General features: G+C 45.0%; 3 protein-coding genes across 3 annotated transcripts; 2 read left to right on the top strand and 1 right to left on the bottom strand.

Moving 5' to 3' along the window:
• Positions 1-2,911: 2,911 nt before the first annotated feature.
• Positions 2,912-7,402, top strand: slc16a5b (solute carrier family 16 member 5b; the record flags this gene model as incomplete). The annotated part of the gene is made up of 4 exons (XM_083676449.1): positions 2,912-3,392; positions 4,817-4,957; positions 5,088-5,951; positions 6,872-7,402. 4 exons carry the CDS (start codon positions 2,912-2,914, stop codon positions 7,132-7,134), a joined length of 1,749 nt encoding a protein of 582 aa, XP_083532575.1. The 3' UTR covers positions 7,135-7,402.
• A 1,348-nt stretch (positions 7,403-8,750) lies between these two features.
• Positions 8,751-15,465, top strand: LOC310809254 (medium-chain acyl-CoA ligase ACSF2, mitochondrial-like; the record flags this gene model as incomplete). Its single annotated transcript, XM_083676448.1, has 16 exons — positions 8,751-8,755; positions 9,540-9,735; positions 10,502-10,630; positions 10,852-10,905; positions 11,044-11,162; positions 11,389-11,551; positions 11,658-11,753; positions 13,272-13,423; positions 13,567-13,658; positions 13,800-13,876; positions 14,024-14,131; positions 14,350-14,498; positions 14,659-14,800; positions 15,034-15,144; positions 15,223-15,291; positions 15,415-15,465. The coding sequence occupies 16 exons, from the start codon at positions 8,751-8,753 to the stop codon at positions 15,463-15,465; spliced, it is 1,713 nt and encodes a 570-aa protein (XP_083532574.1).
• A 393-nt stretch (positions 15,466-15,858) lies between these two features.
• Positions 15,859-26,492, bottom strand: ndel1b (nudE neurodevelopment protein 1-like 1b). The gene is made up of 9 exons (XM_083676749.1): positions 26,429-26,492; positions 22,906-23,002; positions 20,420-20,573; positions 19,269-19,417; positions 18,966-19,102; positions 18,663-18,836; positions 18,442-18,533; positions 18,068-18,213; positions 15,859-17,791 (listed from the first exon to the last, which is right to left on the bottom strand). The coding sequence occupies exons 2-9, from the start codon at positions 22,989-22,991 to the stop codon at positions 17,701-17,703; spliced, it is 1,029 nt and encodes a 342-aa protein (XP_083532875.1). The 5' UTR covers positions 22,992-23,002; positions 26,429-26,492; the 3' UTR covers positions 15,859-17,700.
• Between the last annotated feature and the right edge of the window lie 504 nt (positions 26,493-26,996).

Here is a 26,996-nt window from a genome sequence, read left to right as displayed (position 1 = left end):
TTTTTATAGGTTGCATTTCTGTCTTTAGGACTTCTTGGAAAGCCCATATACTGGCCTGGACGAGGGCAACAAGTACTTGGCAGTAACCTATGTTTGTGTGGTGAGATATGACCTACGATCAGATTCTCTTCTATTGCTATTTCTAGCCTTGCCATTTCAACCTATCCAGGTCTAGTGTTTCACCCCTAAAGTATATGCCCATACCACTGTTTCTTCTTGTGCTATCTTGCTCCAGACTCAGCTTCCTGTTCTGTCCCATGGCCCATCCATAACTTAGCAATTGTATCTCCTCTTAATTAAATTTTTGTATGCATTTTATGTTCATCTTCCTGCAGTCTTTTCAGTGCTTTAGTCTTTTCAGCACTGACATTATTTGTAATGCCTTAGGAAAAGCATATTTTTTAAATCTAACTTTGATGACAATTATTTTTGTAATATCACGATGATCTAAATAAATGTCTGTGATTTGCTTGTTTCCTGTTATTTAAAATTAATATGTTATGAGGCAGAACTTCCAGAAAATGAAACAATTGGAAAAAAATAAAAAGAGGATTCAAAAGGTGATCAAGTTCAGTCAACCTATGCCAGTAATGCTCAGGGTGGAACGCCACAGAATCTTTCCTGAGCTGAGCAGCCAAGACAATAAGTTGTAGCTCAAGGTCTGCCAAAATGGGCACTGCAACACACCCAGAATACCGGAGGGAAATGGAGAAGGGGTTAAATATGTAAAATTAACTTCGACCAATGCTTTATGTAATGTGTTTCATTACCCTCACTATGAAAATGATTTTACTGAAGGTCAAGGTGGACATAATAGCCTACCTGATTGACATAGTGTGTAACAGGGGTCTTATGTTATTAACATGGTGAAAGCAGCAATCAACACCCAATGTATGACCTCTGTTGTGTTTGTATTATCTATTATGAAATAGAGTTCCATTACACAAACTGACCTACACTTACACATGATGTTGTGTAAATTGCCAAGACTCTCCAGTCACGAGTTCACTCTAAATCTCAGCAACAAGTGTGCGACACGGCTTCAGCCTATAAACTGTACTCTTCGGTTACTGACTGGCCGTCAGCGGCCGAGCTCCTAAAGGTCATCAGAATGAGGGGCCAGACAAGAAGAGGCTCATTCATGTCAAGTAAAGCTGTCAACCCCTTCAGAGATGTGTCACAACAATGACACTATACAGAAAAGGATGATGGCAACTAACAAGTCTATTTCTAACAGGGAGCGGTATAACCGGGTATGTACAGTGGACTACTTTTTTGTCATATCATTATAGCCCACCAATGTAGGCCTCTGTGTTTTAGTTTTTAGGGTATATTTTGCTGAAGACATTGCATACGCCTATATAATCTGGACAATCATTTGTAGACGACCGTAGGCTATTGTTGTGTGCTCTGCATATTTGCATTATCAGCAGTAATTAATTTTCTAATATGTTCGTTTCCAAATCCTGTTAATGATTGTTTTGTTAAATTGTCCTGGATTTATTGCGGTCAGATATCCTGTTGGGTATGCAGCTGCAACCCTGTGGGGCTGTTCCCATGGAGACAAATATGCGCACAGGAGCTCTAGAGGATGAAATTGTCCAAAATGAATCAAATGAAACGGCTCCCATGCAATCGGCACCAGATATAACCCCATGAGAATTTAACGCGTTCTATAATATTGCAAATTATTAATTATGAAGTCCTTTAGAGAATGAATGCGAGCCTTTGGGATTATATTAATGACACGGGATTATCTCTTGCCTGTAGGCTACCAGGTTGTATATTTGTGTGCCAGATCCTGCCGGTGTTTTGTTCACGACCGTGCGTGGCTCTCTGCCAGTTCGAGGGTAGTGCAAGTTGAGAACAAGAGAGGATTTGAATCCGCCCATAAATTCAGTATTTGATGGGACAGCGTTTTTGAATCGGAGAGGGCTGACGCAACGCTGACTGGGAGAATCAAATCCAGAACCTGCATGGTGCGGCGCGCGACTTGAGAAATGTCAGATATCTCACTCCATGGAATATGGGGAAATCATTGATGATGCTACGCGAGTAAAGGTAATTTCAAAAAAGTTATTTTTAACACTTGCACATTTTGTTGGCATCTTTAGGGATGCAAAATCAGAGAAGAAGCCTAATGATACGAGGTTTTGCTTAGTAGCGGCTCCTTGGGTAAAAAAGTAACGGGGTTGTGTGTGAGCTAAACCAACATGAACTTCATTTAGGCTACAATGTGCTCCATGACCGGCACCGGGATGTCTGCTTAACTCCCTCTCACATGGCTTCTTTATGAAATACAAGGTATGCAAGTCAACTATTGACATTGTTCATTATGGCTATAGGCATAACGGTTTATCATTTAACAGTTTGTGAGTTGATAGTTGTGCTTAATTGGTACAGATGCAATCCTCATTTTTTACGTAAGGTCGATCGTGTAAGGAAATTTGATCAATGATAATGCTAATCAAATAGGTCTGTCCAGTCACCATATGGGAACAATGAATAAGGGGCCTCAGCGACTTCTTACTTGACTGAACGCTTTTGGAACTGGAACACATCTTATTTCACAAGGGTGAAATTCCTACAAGGGGAAACCTCCATTTAATCAAGTGAACCCTTTCACAAAGAAAATGTTTGTCTGCCCACAATAATACAGTAATAATGCTAATGTCTATCATTTCGAGGTCAGATTTAGATATAGCTAAGTGTGTGGTATACACAGTCTCTGGGTTTACATCACCCTGTTGGACTTTGTTCCTCCAAATTAAATATCAGTGCATCTATGACACAGCCTGTTAATAATGCAGGGCAAGTGTAATTAACTAGCATACATCACCCACTTATCCAACCCTCTAATGTTCAACACAGGACACTGGAGTAACAGAGGCCTCACATACAGCCAGGCAACATGACTGAGGGAGTGGAGGGTCACCAGGTCGCCCAGAGGACCAGGCACAGTAAAGGGGACCCAAGCCTCCTCAGGAGTGGCAGCGGAGCTGGGGAGGCAGCCTGGGATGAGCCAGCGGATGCAGAGACATGGTCCTCTCAGAGTCCAGCTGGACCAGGGGCAGACCTCAGGACTATGAGGAACACTGACAGTGACTCAGAGGACCAGGAGGAACAGGAGGAGAAGGTGTTCCAACCCCCTGCCCACCATGACACTGCAGGAGGGCAGGAGGGTGGGCTGTCTGGGCATGGCCAACAGGTGGCACCTGATGGAGGCTGGGGCTGGGTGGTACTGGTGGCCACTATCCTGGTCCTGGCACTAACGTTGGCCTTCCCCTCCTGCCTTGGCATCTTCTACACAGACTTGCAGACTGAGTTTAACAGCAGCAACACAGAGACGTCCTGGGTGCCAGCCATTATGACTGCTGTGCTGCATGCTGGTGGTAAGGATGCACTGCTCCACTGCTTCACTCTCATTATAGAGTCAACTTTAGCTTTAGTCCTTTGTTGCCTTTTGCTGCTTCACCTCAACTTTACTGAACTCAAACTGAGTGTTTGTGTTCAGGGCAGTGTTTGTGTTCTGAGTGTTTGCTTGAGTGTTCAGGGCATCTGATATCTCTCTCTCTCTCAGTCACACACACACACAGGAACACACACACGCACGCACGCACACACGCACGCACGCACACACACACACACACACACACACACACACACACACACACACACACACACACACACACACAGCACACATTGATAAGGGTATAATATCTATAATATTATATATATAATTAGTATAACTACAGGGATAGTTTTCTGGTAGGCTGTGTTTACAGTAAGGGGTGGGAGGTGATGTGAAGAGTCCTGAAAAAAACACATGTTGCTTTCTTTGGCCCACGTGAGAATTGTCCCAGGTTCAGACAGACAGCGGTGAGTCAGGCGTTGGTTGTTATTTCTGAGCCGGAGCTCCAGGCCAGACACAGCCAGGAGTCCATTGTCCTTGTGCGGTGGAGTTTATTTATTTTTTGTCCGCCTATTTCTTCTCTTTCTGCTGAGAGGGCCAAAGCCAAGAGGACACTGGCATGATTGTCCAAAAACTGTCATTAATTTATGAACTTATTCTGGTCCGAGAGACTAGAGATCTGCGTTAGGATTCGGCCCTGACTATTACGCAACATAGGTGTGCCTAACCCATTACTATCACAGATTAAATATTTGTTCAACTGAAACACTGCTTCACTGTTGGTCATCAGGGAGAACACTATTCAATTCATGTAGGAAAATATCACTTCAGTGTAAGATTGTATCAGTGGACCGAGGGACACATATTTTCCGAGTGGGAGAGGCTGGTTGGTGCTGGAGGGCTGTGAGGAGATTTAAGGAAAGATACAAAAGGGTTCACCCAGAGGAGAGTCTTCAGAACACATGACTCTAGGAGACCTAATCATGGCAAAGAGCTGCAATATGGCTCAAAGAATGTAGTCATTATCTTCACATCAAAGAGCTGAGAGCTTCAGGACTTCCATGTTCATTCTACTCAATTAGGCTGATCTAGTCTCTATCTAGCTTTGGTCCTGGATAGAAGAGCTAGAAAATGATTTTAGTATTTTCAGTATCTGGAAAGAGTCAAACGCCTACATGCAGACAAATATCAGTGGTTTTAGCTGTGTTACTGAGACTCTATTAGAGACGAAATGAATTGTGTCCTTTTTGCAGACTATTGTTCTGCCATAATGCACTGATGCAAATAAGGCTGATCTGTCATGCTAATAAGTCCATTGTTTGACTGTGTTTTTTTGTGTGAGTGAGTGTGGTCTGTAGCTCTGTGTTTGAATATGTTTGAAACGTATTCCCGCTGTCTCTGCAGGTCCACTATGTAGTGTGCTTGTGGAGCGCTTTGGTTGCCGAGCAACAGTTATGGTGGGCGGGGTCCTGAGTGGACTGGGAATGGCTGTCAGTGCCCTTGCCAGGACCATCACTGAGCTGTACATCACTGGCATCATCACAGGTCAGAGGTCACCTACTGTAGATCAGTGGGCATCCTGTTATGTCAGGTATCCTTCCTGCAGTTTATGAATCATTCTGAAGTGTCCTTTGTCCTTTAAAGTGGGTCCAGTAATTATGCTATTTTTCCACAGGGTTGGGTTTCTGTCTGTCCTTCCAGCCCTCAGTGACCATGATGGGCCATTACTTTGTGCGCCGCCGTGCGTTTGCCAACGCTTTGTCGTCGACTGGAACAGCTCTGGGGTTAAGCACGTTACCCCTGCTTGCCAACTACCTGCTCAGCCAGTTTGGCTGGCGCGGGAGCTTCCTGATTTTGGGAGGAGTGCTGCTCAACTGCTGTGTGTGTGGGGCGGTGATGAGGCCTTTGAGACCCACAGGAGGACCAAACAAACTCAAACACTTACAGGGCCAAGGGTCAAGCAAACCAAATATCCTGCATATACAGCAGGAAAAGGAAGGGCTGAAGGTTCGCCTGAGGACAGCTCTCTTTGACCTTGTGATGTTCCTGCGGAGACACATGGCCTTTGACCTCCTGGTCAGCAACGCCCGCTACCGTGCCTTCGCCCTGGGGGTGACTTGGATGATGTTGGGGTTTGTGGTGCCGCTGGTGTATCTGGTGCCCTATGCCACCCACCATGGCATGGAGCAGGACCGCGCCGCCCTGCTTATGGCCATCCTGGGCCTGGTGAACATCGCTGTGCGGCCGGTGGCGGCCCTGCTCTTTGGCCTGCCGAGGTTCCAGGGCAGCGGTTGTTTCGTGTATGTGTTTGCGGCGGCCCTGCTGGTGAACGGGCTGAGTAACTCTATCTGTGGGGTTGCGGCCACCTTCCCTGTGCTGCTGGTGTACGTGGTGATCTTTGGCCTGTCCATGAGTGTCATTGGCTCACTGCTGTTCACCGTGCTGATGGACACGGTGGAAATGAGCCGCTTCCCCTCCGCCCTGGGACTCATCAGCATGCTGGAGAGTGTCACCCTGCTGATAGGACCTCCCCTCGCAGGTACTGTACGACACATTCATCCCCATATGTGTGCACCGTTGATGGGAGTCAGACTAGATCCGTGCACTTACGTCGAATCAATGACGATCAATCAAGTCCGCAGATCTCTAGTCTGAATGTCGCTGTGTTTGACAAAGTACATTTTGTGAAAGTGAACAAAGACAGATAGAGAAGAGAAAAGTTTGTGTGTATATGTGTGTGTGTGTGTGTGTGTGTGTGTGTGTGTGTGTCTCAGAACTAATGCACTGCACATGTCTTTGAATTGTGAGTGTATCCATGCCTTACGTTCAAATTATCTATGCTTCCCCTTCCTGCTTTTTCTGTGTATAGTAGAGCTGATTAGTTCCTCAGCTTTACGTCAAGCCCCATGCACAATACCAACTCTTTGTGTATGTTACGTGAGGAAGGATGAACGTGTCACAGGGTAATGGAATGTTCTGCATGCCCACGTCACTGGAGCAGGAGATCTGAGGGTCATGTGCTCTGGTCTCCACGGGTTAAGGGCTGGGGTGGGCTGGGGTGGGCTAGGGTGGGCTGAGGTGGGCTGATGGGGGAGGCTCAGTCCGGTTGGTCCATTCCATGAGTCAGCTTTTCCTCTGTCCAAAGAATAAGCCACAGGCAGAGGGGAGGGGCTCTGGGTAGGGAGTAGCATGCTGAGCGCCTAAGGAGGTCGTCTCTGGTTTCCAGCGCCATGGTAACTCAAATGTCATGCCTGTTGGTGGTGGTGCTGGTGGTGGTGGCAACCGTACATGTAGCAGTGGAAATTGGCAACAAATGTTGTGCTGGTCTAGAATCTTAACTGAAGGCATGTGTCATGACAGCACTCTGCTCTACGTAAACAGCTGATCTTGTCATTATAGCATGACAGTGTACTTGTCACAGTTTCTTAATGGTGTGCCTCTTGTTGTCATCTTTCTCAGGCATGTTGGTGGACAGCACAGGCCAGTACTCCTACATCTTTTACGCCTGCAGTGTGACCGTTTCCTCGTCCGGCGTCTTCCTCATGGGGTCCTTCTACTACCTGGACAGACAGAGGAACAGAGAGAAGAAGAAGCCATTGCCCCCTGCTCATGTTTATCCACAGAAGCCTGCCATTATCCTCGCCCCTGACTGCGAGTATAGCCATGTGCCTTCACAAGCTGGAGGAAAAGCTTCAGACACGGTTTATGTCACCAATGTGTGACGAACATATAGTACATGCACATGTTATGCATGCTAATGCCCGTGTATGACTGTTCAGGCATTCACAACAGTATTGTAAGTCGACACAGGTCTGGATTTGGAAGGCACATGATCAGTCGTATGTTAACCCCCCCCCCTCCCCCCCTCCCTACAGACCCGCATTTCTTTCTCTATTTCTGTCTACAGACAATAAATGTATCCTGTTGAGTTATAGAATGACACAACATCCCTCTTTCAGTTCAGGCACGCCATGACAGTACTGTAAACAAACAGACAGTAATCTTACATCTGGATAGGGATGTTCCCCCTCAATTGTGTATGGATAGTTCACTCTAAAATCAAGTGCACAGTCCAAATGAAAGCCAGCAGATTTCTCTAAGTGGGATAGACAACAACTGGCGTGGAATATGAGGTGAACTATCCATTTAATGTTCATTTTATGAAGAAGTAATCATTGGAAATATCTCTTTGTTTTTGTTGATATAGCACAACAGTATTTAAAAGAATCAATGTTCTTGAAAGAGTACATCTGTCTTGATGAATGTATTTCTCTGTGCAATTTTTTAGATGCCTTGATATAGTTCTTAAAAAATAAAGCAATGTAGCCTTATGTATAAAAGGATAGACATATTTTTGGTATTTAGTCATAACTTATTTCTTAAAGTGTTTTGAAATGTAATATCTTATGTATAAACATTTTCTATGAAAGTATGTTGATTTGTTTTTATCTGTCTCTTTTGTTCTTGTTAACTTACTTTGTAACAATCATTGGAACATACTGTTCATTGGGGACATACACTGATTAACTACAGTTCATTCAGTTCCTTCCTCCTCCACTTCAGTGATTTTTCACATTTCCTTACCTTTAACGCCACCTTGTGGACATTGTGATGTCGCCCACAGATATATTCATTATAGAGGCGAGAGAAGCTGCAAAATTGAGACAGCAATGCAGCAATACTGGCACAGTCTTTGTACTAATGAATCTGTCATGAACCAAATAAACATTTTGAAGATAATCGTCCTAATGCTTCTTAACATCATGAAAAATCTAGCTATAGTACAATGTGATTATGTGAACTTATTGAACTTCTACTTTATTAAACATCAGCAATAGATAGTAGTCATATCCCATATGGAGCTCTTGTTCTTTTTACACACTTAAAAAACAATTATTACCTTACTGCTTACTACTGCTGAATGTAGTTCTTCAAACACACTGAAACAGCTATTCACTGTCATACCTGCTATCCCTTCTAACCAACCAGACTGCTTGCAGTAGGAGTTAAAGATTGGGGTCAAAGATCCACCAGTTGAAATAAGGCAGGTTGCACGTTACCGCTGACAGCACAGCTGGGATCATGTCAGCAAGGATGACATCTTTACTGTTACAAGCCAGTGGTCATAACCTCAGACATGGAAGCACTTTCACGCTGTGGAGGACATGGAAACCTTGGAACACAAGCTGGCTCTGGCGGTCCAGGTATGCTGACTCTCTCTTTGAGGACTATTTGTTATCTATTATTTCTCTTGACCGAGCAGGTTGGGATCTCCTTTCTGTACACTCTGGCCTTCAACACATCTCTTAGAGTACACACTTCCTCTGTCAACCTTACTATGGCGTACCATTACTGTACAAAGATATGTATAGCAGTCAGACAATATATATCAGAATATAAAAGATAATGTAATCAAAAGCAAATTATAGTGAACTAAATGAGGAACTGCATCAATAAGATAACTGCATCACTATGTCAACTTGTGATTTACAATTATGACTGTTCTGTTTCACACTTCTGTGATTTGTCAATAATTGAATATTAGCTTGGTGACCTGTGTATGACTTGATGAAGCTTCGGGGGGTTTGTCTTTCAATGCCTGCTCATATCACTGCATAGAAACAATGTTTGCAAGATTTCCTCTAAAGTCATATGTTTTTACTTGGACAATTAATCCATCTTCGCGTTTGTCTTGGCCACTTGGAATGGGACTTGGGCCTGATTGTCTTGGCACACGACATGTTTTTTTTTTATCACATATCCATTATCTCAGGAGTCAGGTTTCCACTGTGAATGTCTTCACATGTTCTCTGACCATAGGGGGTTAGTAAGTGAAGTGGGCATATCTATCTATAGGGCTCGGCTGTTTTTGCAATGGCTCTCTTGAGCAATCCTCAGAGGGGTCAAAATTAGAAATTTCAGCAACATAACACCACAGGAGTTGGGCTAGGGCCCTGGGATTCAGGGATATCCCTCTTGAACCTTTTGTATATGAAGAGTCAACAGTATACTGTATGAGAATGTTCAACCTCACAAAGCCCCTCAAAGTCCACTGTTTTATCAACTCCTCTTTCTCCATCTTTCCCTCCTCTGTAAAACTCTGCTACTGTATCTATTTATCCTCCAGGTCTCTCCATGTAGACAGTGCCCCCCATATCCCCACATTGACCAGCAGCTATGTCCATGGCACATCCTCCATCTCCCTGCTCCCCCTGACCGTAGGCCAGAGCCTGCAGATTGCAGCTGAACGCTGGCCTGACAGAGAGGCCATGGTCTTCCTACAAGATGGCGTACGCAAAACCTTCTCGCAGTTCCAGCAGGAAGTAAGTCTCCAGTGCACCCACAGTACCTACTCCGTCTGATCTCCTTCGCCCGCTGTAATCTGTTCCATTCATCTGTTCACACTCTTTGATCAGGACACAAAAGAAAAAAAAGTAATTAAATTAGGAGCTATTTGCAAGGAGAAACCAACCAACCTACACAACCGCATCATCACATTCCTGAGACGTTGTAAAAGACCACAACCATTTGTCTCATCAGGGAAGGGTCAACTGAAGATAATGGGGCAACATGGATGGGTCCCCCTTCACAAGGATAACATAACAGACTGTATGGTGTACTGTATGGTGATGTTAATGGACTTTCGAACCTAAGAACAGTCAGAGAAAAGTTGGTTAAATATTGATCGGAGCAGTGATAGCAGAGGGGAAAGAGGATGAACCCATTCTTGTAATGGTTAACTGTCCACCATGAAAACAGGATGAGGCCCATACTATTCTTCTCAGGATACAATGAAATGCATTATATTTCTGGCTTGTTAAAGTATACAGCTAATCTCCCCTGCCCTGAGTCTCTCTCTGGAATTCTTAATAACTCCTCTGGATTGGAGAGGTTTACAACATCATATCCTGTAATGTGTTTACAATGCCCTTTGGTAAAGATCTCCCTTTACTTATGTATTGCAATGATAGTCCAGGAAAGAACAGCAAACTGGCGTTTTGCAGCACTGAACTCTGTATAGGGGTCGTGTTGCATGTCGGTGTATGAATGTACTGTATGTGTGACAACCTGGGCCATTGTTTCCCTCAGGTTGATCAGGCAGCTGCTGGCCTGCTTGCCTTGGGTCTGAAGAAGGGCGACAGGCTGGGAGTATGGGGGCCCAACACCTATGAGTGGATCCTTTTCCAGTTTGCCTCAGCCAAGGCTGCGATTATAATGGTAGCAAACGGAACATCTGAATCAGTGAACTGGTTTGATATTGGTGGATATTGAGCTGTATCCCTTCATGTGTAGCATACCTGAAGTACCTATATTGTCTCAGCAATAGCAAAGTAACATTCTCTACCATTTAGGAATAGTAGCAATAGTAGAAGAAAACTGTATATACTATAAAGTGTTAGAATTGTATTTATTATTCATCACCTTAATTGTCCTTGCAGGTGTCAGTGAACCCAGCCTATCAGCTGAAGGAGCTGGAGTTCACCCTGAGGAAGGTATGTAGATATGTGTCATTGTTGCTGTTGTAGAGTAAATACTGCATTAGTCCCATGCAGCTCCATATGGTCCATTTGATATTGATATGATTGCTGACCTGTGAACATTCTCATTCAATTCCCTTGGTGCCTCTGTAGGTTCAATGTAAAGCAGTGGTTTGCCCTACCCAGTTTAAGAACCAGAAGTTCTGTGACATGCTGAGACAAATCTGCCCAGAGATAGACACAGCAGAGTCAGGGATGATCAAGAGCTCCAGGTATGAACTATTACTGTACTACCTGTACAATAAATCAGGAAACACATCAACCTTTAGATACTTACACCCACAGAAACACGTGTATGTGTGCATACTGTATAACACTCATTCACCTGGCTAATGCTTACAGTATGTTGCTCTAATACTAATGGGAAATAGTAGGGAAACACTGGGACAGATGGACTGTCAAATGTGTGATGTAACCAATCCATTGTGGGCATGCCAGGCTACCAGACCTGCGCATGGTGATCGTGACAGACAGCAGACAGCCAGGGATGCTTCACGTGGAGGATGTGATGCAGGCGGGGGAGAGCCAGCATCACCAAGAGCTGCAGAGCCTGCAGAGCAAACTGTCCTTTGATGACCCCGTCAATATTCAGTTCACATCGGTAACCTTTATTTAGCATCATGTTAACCATGTCTGATCATTGTCCATGACCATGTCAGCCACACATTAAAACAGAGCATGTGCCTCTCTCTGTTGCCTGTTTGTAGGGGACTACAGGACGTCCGAAAGGTGCCACCCTGTCCCACCACAACATTGTCAACAATGCCTATTTCCTGGGTCTCCGTATGGGCTTTGGCTGGAGGGTCAGTGTATCAATGTTTCTGTCTAGTCAGAACACACACACACACACACACACACACACGCACACAGGCACACAGGCACACACGCACACACGCACACACACACACACACACACACACACACTCACACACATTGATAATTTGATCTTCCCTCCTCCCCAAGAGAGGTGTGGAGCAGCGTGTCAACAACACAAGAGAGGTGTGGAGCAGCGTGAGGAAGATCACCGGCTACTAGCAGGCTAACGACCCGCAAGTGGCTGGTGCTAGCACACATGAGGCCCCTGGTGAAGACATCCTTGGACCCTCTGCAGTTTGCCTACCAGGCAGACATTGGTGTGGATGATGCCATCATCTACCTGCTACACAGAGCTCACTCCCATTTAGATAAGGCTGGCAGCAGTGTGAGGGTTATGTTCTTTGATTTCTCCAGTGCATTTAACACCATACAGCCCTTACTACTTGCGGATAAGCTGCTGAGGATGCAGGTGGACTCTCCCATTGTTTCCTGGATTACAAACTACCTGACCAACAGGCCACAGTTTGTATGGCTGCAGGGATGTGTGTCGGACTGGGTGGTGAGCAGCACTGGCGCCCCCCAGGGGACAGTTCTGGCTCCCTTCCGCTTCACCCTCTACACCTCAGACTTCAGGCACAACACAGATCTGCCATCTGCAGAAGTTCTTGGACGACTCTGCTATTGTGGGATCTGTCAGTGGAGGCCAGGAGACCGAGTACAGAGGACTGGTGGACAGTTTTGTTGAGTGGTGTGAGCAGAACCACCTGCTACTCAACATCAGCAAAACAGGAGATGGTGGTGGACTTTAGGAAGACTAGGGTCCCCCTGTCTCCTGTTTCCATCCAGGGAGAGGTTGTGGAGGTGGTCCAGAGCCGCAAGTACCTAGGGGTGCACCTGGACAATAAACTGGACTGGACTGGTAACACAGTTGTCCTGTACAAGAGGGGCCAGAGCCGGCTTTATTTCCTGAGGAGCTCAGGTCCTTTGGTGCGTGCAGGCCAGTGCAGTGCTGTATGCGGTGGTATGCTGGGGGGGCAGAATCAAGGAAGGTGACACCAAGAGGCTGAACAAGCTTATTAGGAAAGCTGGTTCTGTCCTCAGTGTCACCCTGGACACTGTGGAGGAGGTGGCCTATAGTAGGATGAGGACCAAGCTCCTGGCCATCATGGACAATCCCTCCCATCCCCTACATGACACTGTGGCAGAGCAGAGAAGCTCCTTTAGCAACAGATTATTACAACCATGTTGCACTAAGGAGCGCAATAGGGGATCTTTTCTGCCTGCCGCAATAAGACTGTACAACTCCTCCTCCGGTCAGGAGTCAGGCTGGGGGATGTTAAATCATACTGGACTGTTCTTACTGTATATAATGTTTCAGATGTCTATTTTATTTTATTATTCTATTGTCACTTTATTTAGTTGTTGTTGTTTGTGATGTGAGCTGCTGTAACGCCTTAATTTCCCCTCGGGGATCAATAAAGCACCTATCTATCTATCTCTCATAGCCTCAGGTACGAGTGTGTCTTCCTGTGCCCATGTACCATTGCTTTGGCTCTGTGCTGGGAGGGATGTGTATGGCACTGCACGGCACCACACTGGTCTTCCCCTCAGCTGGCTTTGATGGTCGTGCCAGCCTAGAGGCCATTCAGAACGAAAGGTATACTTTGACACCTGGGTCTTGATCAGTTGCCACTTAGCATATTACAAATTAAAATGCTTATGATATACATCCCTTTCAAACTTGATATTTTCATGTACACTATATAACATATTATAAATATTTATATTTGTCTGTCCTAGATGCACTTTCCTGTATGGTACTCCTACAATGTTCATTGACATGCTTGGGCAGCCTGATTTTAACAAGTATGATGTGTCATCAGTTGAAGGCGGTGAGGCATTTGAAGATGACAATGGATGTTATGCATGATATGTTGTTCGATTTGGTTGGAGATTGAGCTAATTGATATTCTGACGTTGAGTCATGGTTTGTGGTTAGGGAGGGTAATGTTCTCTGTATTGTTATGTTCTAGGAATCATGGCTGGATCTCCTTGTCCTCCTGAAATCATGAGGAAGCTCAGAAAACACTTTAACTTGAAGGAGATGATGGTGAGATGACCCGCCTTCCCATCTTTTCTACAAGTTCTCCCTCTCTATTTGAAAATGTTTGTGGTAAAATTTGAGAACGTCTGTAATAGAATCTGTAAAATAAATGTGTTATCTATGTGGCTTCACACTGTTCCCTTGAAACATCAGATCGGTTATGGGACCACAGAGAACAGCCCTGTGACGTTCCTGGGTTTCCCACTAGACAACGACGAGATGAAGACGAAGACAGTAGGATGTATTATGAACCACACTGAGGTACTGCAAATGTGCCTGCTGCCATTTCTCTACCTGCAGTATGTCTAGTGTGTGTGTGTGTGTGTGTGTGTGTGTGTGTGTGTGTGTGTGTCTGTGTCTGTGTCTGTGTCTGTGTCTGTGTGTATGTGTGCATGCGCATGTAGGTGTGTGTATGTCCCTACTATTCTACAGCCTTCCCATTCTACACATTGATGTCTCCCCTGAATGGTCTCTACCAGGCTAAGGTGGTAGACCCCTCTGGAGAGCTGGTTCCGCTGGGGGCTTCAGGAGAGCTGTTGATCAGAGGTTACTGTGTGATGCTGGAGTACTGGGATGATCCAGTGAAAACCCAGGAGTGCATCTCCAATGCCCGCTGGTACAGGACCGGGTAAGATACATGGACAGTCTACGGATTGGGATGGATAACTCAGTCTGATAGATAGGAGAAATATGCATAAGAGAGAAACAGAGGAGCACTGCTAACTAAATAAATGGAAATGTGAGAGCGTGAGACAGATCTAACCGTGGGTGTGATTTTCGCCCTACAGAGACCTCGCCAGCTTGGACAGTTTGGGATACTGTCATATTGAGGGACGTATAAAGGACATGATTATCCGAGGAGGGGAGAACATCTACCCTGCAGAGATTGAGCAGTTCCTTCACACCCATCCCAAAGTACAGGAGGTGCAGGTGTGAAGTAGCACCACCAGAGGGCAGCAGAGAATAATAATACTGTACCAGAATGTATGCATAATAGAGTATGACAAACCTAAAATCTATGTTACAGTGTCAGACCCTTTGTATTTCGAGCCATATGAGAACACAAATGGGAACAGGACCTTTTTAGAAATAGGTATGATTACTGGGGAGGGTAATGATGTCCTATGTGTTCTATTTCTTTCTCTGTCCTCCTCTCTCCCCAGGTGATAGGAGTGAAAGATGAGAGGTTGGGAGAGCAAGTGTGTGCTTGTATTAAGCTGAAGCAGGGCCAGAGCCTCAGTTTGGAGGAGATCAGAACCTTCTGCAAGGGCCAGGTGAGACGGGGAGAGCGACCTGGAATCTATTGCCAAGCAGAGCACTTCCATTCTTAATATGTCATTTATACTCCACAGATTTCTCACTTCAAGATCCCACACTATGTGATGTTTGTGGATGGCTATCCTCTTACTGTCTCTGGAAAGGTAGGATGTTTTTATTACAGTGCATTTTCTCTGACAAATAATCAGGATCGACCTGTATGTATGTAGTGATACTAGCACTACACTGATGGTTCAATCTGTACTTTCTTTCTCTGGATTTCCTAGATTCAGAAGAATAAACTACGGGAGGAGATTGAGAGGAAACTGGGACAGTAATGTCCAGAGCCTGACAGGCTGTGTGTCTGTGTGTGTGCTGGCTGGAGTGTGTGTCCAACTCCGCCTGGAGAGACAGCCACTGGGTACCAGGAATCTGGGCAGGGACTACTAGACTGTGATAGTGTCTGTCTGAAGCCCAACAAGCATAGACTAAATCCTATTTGGGCCTTTCTGTACTCTCCTTTTTTATGGATGAATAGAACACATCCAAACATTCCATTGTTACACCAGTAGCTTCAGGGTTTTTTTTAATCAACAGAGAAAAACAATATAAATGTTTTGAGATTTCATTCATACAAATTCATGAAGTATGTGAAACACAAAATCCAGCATCCATGTACTTATTTTCAATATCTTTATTTCATGTATTTATTTCAACAGATTGGACAACCGATGTACAATTGTTAAACTCACTTTCTTCATTTGAACACATGCCATAATAAACAATCTGAAATAAATAGAGCTGTAATGCCAAATGTGGGTATGTACAAATGTGTTAGGCAACGTTACAATGCTTACAAACCTATATACATCGGAACACGACAACCGGCCCATTTAGTGCTCGAAACAACTTCCTAAAGTGTGTAAATGACATCTGTGGGAGTAAGTGCTCCAGAAGGATCGAGAGACGACTGGAAGAGGTGAAATCAACTTTTTAGGGGCAGTTTCCCGGACACAGATTAAGCCAGCTCCTAGACCAGAGAGAACTGTCAATGGAGATCCTCCATTGAACATGATGACTACGCTTAATCTAGGTGAGGGAAACTAAACCATGCAGTTTTAAGTTGAGTCTGTGATAGGGGAGCACTGCTGTCCTAAAAGGACTGAGACAGACAACATGGGATGTCAAATAAATACAGGGTGAATATCAAACCCAATAGAAAACCAAGAGGCACATCAAACTGAGATGAGGTTCACACAATAACAAACGCTTTGTCGACAAATAAGGGCCATGGGACAAAAAGGTCACAATGCCCCATTATCAATTTACATAATCAAAGCTGACAATCTAGTCTAGGAAAAAGATCAACATGACCACTGCTAAAATGTTTGGATTGGTTGATATTCTGGTGGATAACTGTTGACAGACTGTACCACTGTATTCACCCAATATCAATGTGTTTGAGCAACCATTTTGGCTGACACTAGTTATGTATCAGAAAGAGGGGGGGGGGGGGGGGGGGGGGAGTCGTTATGATAAGGTAAAGACTAAACAAAAATAAAATTCAGACCTTTCCCTGAAATTCAAATGGCCAAAGGTGGAGAAATACAGTTCACCGCCTCTACTCAAGTCAGGACCAATATGTTTGGTGGAGATTTTACTCTATTATTCATTAATGAAAACATGGTGGTGCAGCTGATCTTTCCAGGCTATTTAACATGAAAGGGTCTTCTGACTAAAGCCCAGCTGTGCCACCAGCTGACCTGTCTGGCCAGAGGAAGAACACTCTGTACTACAACATGGCTGTGATCACAGCCTCAACTTGGTAAACATTCATTTCAGTCATTCTTGTGGACATGGGGTAGGCTGACATCATCACATCCTCCACTCACCCCATGCCACACATACAGTACACACATGTGCAAGCAAACAAACAAACAAGAAATATTGCATCTTAAAGCATACATGAATGATGAATGCAATTAACTTTAAACATATCCCTTTTCGTTTTTAAATACAACACATTCTAAATAGAAATTATTTTAATTGTGCAATTCAATTGAAAAAAATATTAAAAAGAAAAGAAAAAAAGACAAAGTTGCGGTCAGTTGAGGACCTTTGTCAGGTGTAGCTGTTTGAAATGATACAGTGGAACTGAGAACACAATGGAACCACTTTAGAACAGAGGTCAATAGGTCACATCCAAACAAAGTACATGTCAGGCACGTGCCTGTGTGTGTGTGGTAGATTAACACACACACACACTGAGCATCCACATGGGTACATTTAGAGCTGCAAAGAGTGAGGCATGTCAATTGTACAGTCAAGTCACTCTCCCACACACACACACACACACACACACACACACACACACACACACACACACACACACTATCTCTCTTAAAACACACACAATACTTTCGCTCAAAAACACATGCGCACACGCAATCTCTCAAACATACACGTACACACAATGTAACGGTTCTTCAAGTGTCCTCTCTGTTCCCTTGTTCTGCGGGGGTGTACAGGAGCTTGTGCAGAGGTTTGGGTGGGGGTGGGGGGGCTGGGGTGCCTCAGACGCTGAGAGGCAGCATGCCGGATGGGGAGACAGTCCTGGGTGACGCCATGGAGGTCAGGGTACTGGGGTCCAGTCCATTCACAGCCCTGCAGGGCACAGGCCATGCCAGCCGAAACAGAACACGAACAGAACAGCACAGAACACACATACACACACACACACAGGAACACACACAGGAACACCCAAGAGAATAAATATTAGTTTATCCATATCAGATGGTGTGCTTTATGGAAATTCTGTATACTGTGAAATTGTTGGTGAGCCACATTCATCACAGCACTCCATGTGAGTCACACACACTAGACAGTGAGGTAGCTACAGTGGGTGTCAGTAGGGTGGGAGTGGGCACTTATGGGACTCACGTTTTGTCAAAGTAGGTGGTATGCAGCGAGTGGGAGAACTTGGTGGCGTTGCTGTTGATGAGGTTGCCGTTCCCTGTGGTGTAGGCTTTCCTGGCTGCCTGGTCCTTGGCAAAGTTCCTACAAGCAGCTAGTTTGGACTCTAGCGCCTGGGAGCAAACACAAACATGGCCTACATTTAGCTTAATATCACACACACACACACACACACACACACACACGAGAGGGCAGCGCAAACAGCACCAACTGTATGGGCATACCGATAGTCACTCAAAGATACCACTATGAGTGAAAAGAGAATACGAAGACAAAGACATAGCAATGCCATTTGAATACATACAGTAGCTACAGCAAACATTACGTGGTCAGATATTTACCCCAACTTTTCTTAGAAGGTCACCAACAATATTAAGAGCAGAGATTCTTGCAGAGGGGGTGAGGTGAGAGCTGCCACAGCCATTGGTTAACACTGGAGAGAGAGGGGGGAGATGACGAGGCAGATTTAGGATATGACGGAAACATAGAAATAGTTTGTGATTGGAGTAACAAGTCGAATGACCAAGATTGTTAAGACACAAGAAATAAACAGGAAGTGGACCTTTAGGACTACTGAAGGGATGCTCTATGCCCTTTCCTACAGGGGTGGCGGGAAGAGACAGGGAGGCTTGCACGGCAGAGTCCATCTTGTCAATGTCCAGCGTGGGCGAGCTGGGTGCTGACATCCTGGTCACGTCTGTGGTCCTCTCCCGAACAGCCAGCTCTTGCCTCAGGTCTGTCGGACAGACAGACACACAGATATGAGCACCGGTACAGCAGGACTACACATGAGTCAGTAACAGAGATGACCTTCAGTAACAGAGATGACACAGGATAGCAGTAGGTGTTTAGAGTGGCTCCATACCTCTGGCTTCATCCTTAAGTCTCTGCACAGAGACCAGCAGGGACTCCTTCTCATCCAGCTCGCTCTCCAGGAAGGCGTTCCTTTCAATGGCCTGGTTCAGACGCGCCTCAAAGTCCTCCAGAGACACAATGGTCGCCCTGAAGGAGGAAAGGGAGATGCACAATTGTCAGTGGTAGCAGTGGATACTGTACATTTTTTATTGATTTGGTAGAGTTTATCCAAAATTAAAAGACAGGCCAGAACCTAAACTAAAACATGTTAAAAACGATTGTAAAAGTAGCATAGCTGTATCCTCTGTCTGACCTCTTGGCTCTCTCCAGGTCATCGTTGGCCTGCTCCAGCTCTCTGACGTATTTGTGGAGCTGTTCCTTGATGCCCCGGGTCTGTCCCAGGTCATCCTCCAGCATAGAGATCTGCTTGTAGCTCTGAGAATACTGATGCTCCAGTTTCTCCTGGAGAGAGAGAGAGAGAGAAGGGTTAGGGTTAGATAGAGAGAGAGAGAGAGAGAGAGAGAGAGAGAGAGAGAGAGAGAGAAAAGAGTGAGTATGGGGACACTAGGATTAAATAATGTGTTTAAAAAGGGTGACTAAGGGGGAGGAGTAGGGAGGGGAAATGTCAACTGTCTGTGCTGGGACCCTCCTAGCTAAGTCATAGAGCTCCCTGGGTCACTGGCCTATTTTGTTTCCTGGAGAGAGGGACAGGAGGAGAGGAGGAGAGGACGGCAGGAGAAGAGTGTGACTCATGTTGCCCAGAGGTATCCGTGCAGGGTCAACGGCAGGGCAGGGCTGCATGCCTGAGCTACAGCACATCGCCCAGGAGAGCATGACTCAGGATCCCTCCAGGGCCATTCATACACACTCACACTAAGGTCTAGAACATTAGCTGTCGGGTGATCGACACGTACACATGTGGCTCCCATCTGAGAATCTCAATGGCTGTATACCTCAAAAACATGGCTAGATTTACTCCAAAAGGAGGAGGGAAAGGACATCGCCATAACAGCATCTAATAAAAAAATACCATGTCATGATGCAACACAGTGTGATAGAAACCTGGCAAACATCGTGAGATACATGTCCTTTAAGTTTGCTATTTTCTCCGCCTTGATCCTGACATCCTATTACAGTGTGCTGTGGCCTGGAGGATTACCTCTGGAGCATGTACATGCTGGCCTGCCAGCCAGCAGCTAACACAAACGCTCTGTGGCAGCCGTGGCAATCAGGAGTGTAGCTCTGACATACAGATGGGAGATGGGGGGGGGGGGGGGGGGGGCGGGGGCGGGTTAGAGCCCCTGTTTCCAGTTCCTGGTGAATGAATGTGCTGTGATATTCAGGCTGTGTAACCTCCCTCCCCTCTCTCTGGGGGTGAGGTAGCGCAGACATGCTATTTTGTTCACATATGTCCTTTCTAGCACAGTTCCAGCAACGATGGTGGATGCAGAACCAACCAGTTACCTTGAGGCTCTCCACCTCGTTCTTCGCTCTTTGGTTCTCGGTCTGCAGGTCTCGGAGGCGATGCTCAGCCTGGACCAGCTGGGCCTCTAGCTCCGCCTCTAGCTCACGGCTTCCCTCCTGGAACTCCTGCAGCTCCTCCTGAGCGTCGTTGTAGCTGGGGGACACAAGAGGGGAGAGACACTTAACACACATGGATACACAATAAACAGCTACCCTGGTATCGGAAGGCATTGCCCCCATCAATTCAATTCAATGGAGCCAAACTGGATGAATGGGCATGGGCGTGCTGAATTCAGGCTTTTGTCGTGAAAGATGAGTCAGGGCCATCATGTAAGTTCTAGTCGTTTTATCTCTATGGTCAGAAAGAGCCCATGGACAATCTGACGGCAACAATACAGGAGTGAATGGCCTCATATATTACTGCACTGTAGATATTACTAGACTGTATTTAGCTTTCAATGTTGTCTCCCCTAAATAGCACAGAGTGTATAGGTCAGCATGCCTAGAGAAACAGTCTATGGCTGAGCTGAGAGAGGCAGGACTTCAGCAATAATGTGTCATGAATAGAGGATACAGATGGCTGTAAAAAGGCCTGCTGTTCCACGCTTTCAGAGTTAGCCAGGGTCAAAGGTCAGGGGTCAGGAGGAGATGGGGGACAGGATTTTAGAGACAGGATGTGTTGTGTGTGCCACATTGACACACATTAATAGACCTGCTGGGGTCCTCGGTTGAGGTCGGTTTGTCAGCCCTGCACTGGCCTTGGCCTCCCTGACAGGCAGGCGAAGCCTTGGCCAAAATCATTCTCATTCTCCACACAGCAGTCCATTCCACACATACCAGCAACACAAAGCCTGCTTCATCAGCACACATGGCCAAATAACAACCTTGTTCAACTGACAACACTTCCCTGTTTTACCAACATGACAAAAAATATCAGTGTGTGCAAACAAACTTTATATTAAAAAAAAAAAATAATAATAAAAAAAAAAAGTTTGAAAAAGCACCATCAAGTTACACATATTCTACCTACTTACAAAAAGGTTCAACAACTCTCTGAGCACTACATAATCACAAGACACCAAGTAGGCCTACTCAATAGTCACATAACGCTAAACCTGTGCTAACATTGGAACGGTTTGGCTCCAATCGGCCTGTGAGTAAGGAACCATCAAAACATGTGTGTGAGGGAACAGTCAACTCAAGCCTTAGTGTTATTTTTCCACTGGCTGATGTTTTTTTTTCTTTCCCCCCTTCTCCTCAGCAGGAAATTCCTAGAAAAACGTCAACCTCCTCTGTGCCCCATCATGGCTGTGAGACTGAGCAGGCAGACCATAGGAGTTCCACCAGTGTGGGAGAGATACCAACAACTGTATCAACAGACACAAGGACACTCAGCATGTTAGCAGTATTAATACCAGCACCGCCTGTACCCTCTTTTAGACAAAAGCACCGTCTTCTCCTCTGAACCACCCACAGCTGTTCATCTGTCTCATCACTTCACACAGAAGTAGGCTAGACTGTCACTTTTCCCTCTACTAGTCAAGCCTAAATAACAAATATGTCCAATGAAAAGACTAGGCTGAGTTGCCTCTAAATACATTCAATATTAACCTAAAGAGACACAATTCTTTGAAACTAGACAGTAGACACCTAACGTCATCAAAGGCTATCCAAAAATACTTCAATAGTAACGTTGCATCTTTCACTGTTATCATGCTGAACTGCAGACTTGGCAGCATATCTAGCCATTATGCAACTGAGGGTCTAAGCTTGTTTGAGGTAAAGCTGGGCAACAGCAGTACAGTACAAATCTGTTTTAAGCATGCGTTGGGGGAGTCCGCTGTGATCTTAGCTGCCTGGTCTATGACATAAGATCCTGGGATAGTGTGTTTACTCCCCCAGAGGAGAAGGTTTGACCCTCCTGGAGAGACACAGGATAACTATATAAACACCCTGTTGGATACACTGCAGAAGTGACACCAGCACTCACAATTAATCAAGGTCATTGAATCCCTTCTTGGGTAAATGGTGACTTTAACAAAGGTCTATACTGTAGTAGGCTACGGAAAAAGGGGCATGTCATACAGTTTGACATTACCAGTGATGACATAGCCTAACCTGATTGACATTAAACGTCAAGCGTTATGAGCAAACATAAAAGCTTTTATTTATGTAACAGAGCTGAGAGCAAGGCCCTGGATTTCTGTGAATGAAAAACGACACAAAAGAGAGGACGCAAAAAATAGAGTGACGCTCAAGCTAGACACAAACAAAACATTTAGACATGGACGAGACACAGTGACAGTGACATTGGGCGTATGGAAATGGGACAGTTTACTCTCTGGAAATTCTATATTTGACCCTAGATCTTGTATCAAGCACGGCCTTCCAAATTTTGTGAAACATCTATGAAAATCCTAGAGCTAAACTGTAGAAGGAAAGGTTCCTTAGATATCGGAGACTTCTGAGATCATGACATAGCCTACTTTTTCTTATACTTGAGGGATACATTCTTCCAGTAGTCGATTTCCTCGTCCTTTGAAGAAAATTTGGGAATCATCTCTGTGTCCATGGTAAAACAACCTGAGGAAGCAGAGACAGAGACACAGTCATCATTAATTTAGATCAAACATCTGAAGCTGCTGGTGCTATCTGAAAAGACAAGTCTGAAAGGCTACATTAATAACAGACATATGCTTAAAAATAAACAATTCTATGGCATAGTCAGGTTGTCAGACGTGAGGACTGACAAAAGCTGTGAAAGAGACAATGTGTGCCTTGTGAAACCTTTTCCTTATCTCCTTTGACATTAAATACCACGTAGAGTCAGTCACTAACTGTTCCCCTCATGTCCCAGGTCAGGTCACCCCCTAACCTAGATGAAAGGCAGGCCACAGTGTGGATGTCCTTGGCCAATCATCTCCCATGGCATGCCCTGAGCCTACTGGATGCTCTGCTACCGCTCGCAACCCGAGAGTGGGTACACTAAGCCTGATCTGACTGGGCATGGTTAACTGCAGCTCTGCGGTCATGTCATCAATAGTTACTCACGATTCACTCATTTTAGCCTCAGCCTCAGTGTCTCTCTCTCCTCTACCAGAGCTTAATACGCCGATACACCCACCGGTGTGGGTGACAAGTCATTTCATAACTATGGGTCCTCAGTGAAAAGATGACCTGTCCTCTGCATCCAGTTGACAGGGGTGGCCTCCTCTCCTCATTAAAAGTTCTAACGTCTAAAGCCCCTGTCATCAATTTCAATGGATGTTTGTTTGACACACATATTGGCCATATTTCAAAAAGCCAGGGTAATTTACCACTCCTCATTAACTTCTATTTGTGTTCAGTTCGAGTTATTGCCAACCACGTGGAACGAAGCAGTGCCAAGATTCTCACCACTTGTGTGTGTGTGCGCGTGCTAAGATTCGGTTTAGGACAAAGCCACCTCACCAGTGGTTTCCCGGATCTACCCTGTCATTAAACGTTCACTTAATCTGTGTGCACACACAACCTTCCATATCTGACCAGCACATCTGGATGGGGCCTGTGTCTGCACTGTGTGAGATGGATAGTCGGGAGTCCCATGTCTCCCAGTAGCAGTAGCTCCAGGAATATTCATAATCCCACCAGAGGTTGGAGGATTTCCAGAACTGGGGTCAGCCCATGACGGGAGAGCGCACAGACACCACAACACCAGGACTGAAAGTCAACAAACCATACAGAACAGGCAAACAAGCCGTTTTTCTATAAGTATTCATTCTCTAGGAACTCTACTTAGCTATGCCATGTTCATAGAAAAACTAGGCTATTTGTAGGTTTAGGCTAATATTCAGGTAGCCTACAGTACATCCACAGGTAAGCCTACCTGAAAAGAACACCTAACAGCCTAATATCAGACAGAGTGTGACAAATGTGCTACATTTAAATAAGCTTCAATTCTAATTAGAGACAGAGTGCCTCTGGGCTTTTAGTTACTTTTAGAGACTCATCTGTCATTTACCATGGGAGTAAAACAGAGTGGAAACAGCCAAACAGATGACAGTCTGGTGTGAGCTTAGGGTCGTAGGGTCAAAGACCGGACAGCTGTTTCTTCCCTTTCACTTTCCTCTCTGTGTCGCTAACGATAACCCAGCTCTCTCAAGTCAGCGAGGAAACCCACCCACAGCCCTCTCATGTGTCCTTACCACGACTCACTGGGCAGACACAGGAAACAGAAGAAGCCCAAAAATGTCAACAACAGGGTGGCAAGAGGGAACATTTCTACCAACAAGCTGATGCAATTGCCTAGTGGCAATGTAGGCTTATTTTATATTCAAGTCTATCTAGTCTAACATTCTAAATTGATCTTACTGTGACAACACCTTTGCACCCATAGAGGTGAAACAGCAGAACTGTGAGAGAAGGGAGGGTTGAAATCAGAAGGCCCTTTTTCTATCGATCACAACACAAAGCCCGCTGGAGTGAGAACATAGCAGAGCGGCTGCAGTTTCCATGGTGATTCTGATGATAAATAATCTTCAGCCTACTCTCTGAGACGCTATTCATTTACACATAGCTATTGGAATATGCCACCCAAGACAGACAACAAGGGGCAATGTGTTAGGTGTAGGCCTACTAATGTATTATTCTTGACAAATTCATTGCACAAAAATTACTTGGGCTATGCTATGGGCCCATGACACCTGGGGAAAGCATGTAGGCTATAGGCTATATCGATAGCCTACACAAAAAAACAATTTAGGCTAACAATTGGCTTCAACAGCGATTTTCAAAGGTCTCAGCTCTAGAAAAAGGAACATTCCTCTGTTTGTTTTTGTTTTTTTACCAATACCAGTGCAGGCCAGTGTCATGGTGTGACATGGAGATTCTACAAACACAACAGCAGAGCCAGCTAGAAATATTTACAGTATGGCTCAGGCATTTTACAAATAGAGAAAGGTAGTGGTTGTCCCCGTCTATCTTTTTTCCTCTGCAGATGACAATCTGCTTACTTGTGTAAGCGTGTGTGTGGCTAGACTGACCCCAAATTCTTTGTGAGTTACGTTATTTCCAGGGAACAAGAATCCCTCCTCCAAAAGAGGGCTGGGACAGGGCAGTGGTGTGCCCTGCTGAGCAGCAGACCAAACATATGCTGTGTCCTGCAGGGGTAACAGCCTGAGAGGAGGGCTTGGTATTCTCCAGGGTCTTAGAGGGGAAACTATTCATTTCAGACAGAAATAAACTTACTGGATTGAGACAATAAAATAAACAATCTAAGTTGAATATGAAAGAGTCACTCCATCCATATGCATCATGGCCAAGTGATTCAGCAATTTAACCATCACACACATAGTGGAAATAGGAATACAACTGCAAATTGATATGCATTGCTTTAACAAAGAAATACAAAACTTGACTAGACTATGGCTAAAATGAACACAGCCAAAAAGCAATGCATCATTTCCAACCATAGAGCTCCAGTTAAGCTACATTGTATCTTTTACAACGCATTGGCAACACTGAGTGAAAGGTTGATACAAAAAAGAATCTAGCAGTGCGACATTATGCCTTTCAGGCCTAGCTATTAAGTGAATTAGTTTGAGCCCTATAGAAACACAATAACTGACACTGTTAATGTAAGATACTGTACGAATACAGGGCGGGGTGTTGGTAACCGGCTTCTAGCTGATTCGTGTGTGTTGGCTACCGGTGGTGGCTGACACAGATCAGACTGTCTGCTTGACACATGGCATGGGACTATTGGGTTGTTATGAGCCGTTTTGCTATGGTGGTGAATAGAGACAATACGTTATAATCACAGTAGTAACGTAAACCAGCTAAACCAAAATCAATTTTCAATCATGGCACGGCCAGCACCTACACTACAGTACAACTCAGTCAGCCTCGACGACCAAAAGAAGCTGGCTGTCATCGCTTGCCTGTAGGGCGTCACACACTCAACAAGCAAGTCAACACAGAGGGCTTTGATTAATGGTAATGTAGCCAACATATAGATTTCAATGTTAGTACCTGAGCATGTCCAATCCCGTGTCTAATTTTGGTTTCCTATTTCAGCTACATTCGCCACATCTTCCTTCCAGGACTGTCTTCATGAAACTGCTTGTGTTTAGGAAATTGCCAACGCGTCTCGGAAACGGCAACGTAGCTTCCGACATGAACGCAATGACATCACATCACGTCAAATGTGACGCTAGGGTTGGGCTCGAGATTTACCAGGGTAGAAGTAGTATCGCTAGAATTTAATTCAACAGGGAAATTGTATAACTTTTGGCCACAAGGTGGCATTATAATGCTGGTGGTCTTTTAGCCAGGTGTTATACAAAGTCTGATCTATTCTATGTAGCACATAATACAGCATTGTGGGTTATGATTGTTTGGTGAAATTAAATTGTCTAGGCCTATTTACTTTTCATGAAATTGATCCAGTAGATCGGTGTTTCACAGGTGTATCCTACAGCGTTCACCATTAGTATTCCAAATTACAAATGAACACGTCTATAGGAATTCAACTACAAGCAAAGGATGCGAGACTGGAATGAGAAGAGCAGGTTCTTTGTCAGATATCACAAATCCTGTT

Source organism: Argentina silus (assembly GCF_951799395.1).
Source record: "Argentina silus genome assembly, chromosome: 9".
NCBI lineage: Eukaryota > Metazoa > Chordata > Actinopteri > Argentiniformes > Argentinidae > Argentina > Argentina silus.
The sequence above is the reverse complement of the archived record's forward strand: the minus strand, read 5'-3'. Positions and strand labels throughout refer to the sequence as shown.

Coding starts and splice junctions, on each gene's coding strand:
- ndel1b (XM_083676749.1), bottom strand. CDS start 22,991: ATGGACACAGAGATGATTCCCAAATTTTCTTCAAAGGACGAGGAAATC. Junction 20,574..22,905: donor TCCCTCAAGTATAAGAAAAA/GTAGGCTATGTC, acceptor TGTGTCCCCCAG/CTACAACGACGCTCAGGAGG. Junction 19,418..20,419: donor ACGAGGTGGAGAGCCTCAAG/GTAACTGGTTGG, acceptor CTCTCTCTCCAG/GAGAAACTGGAGCATCAGTA.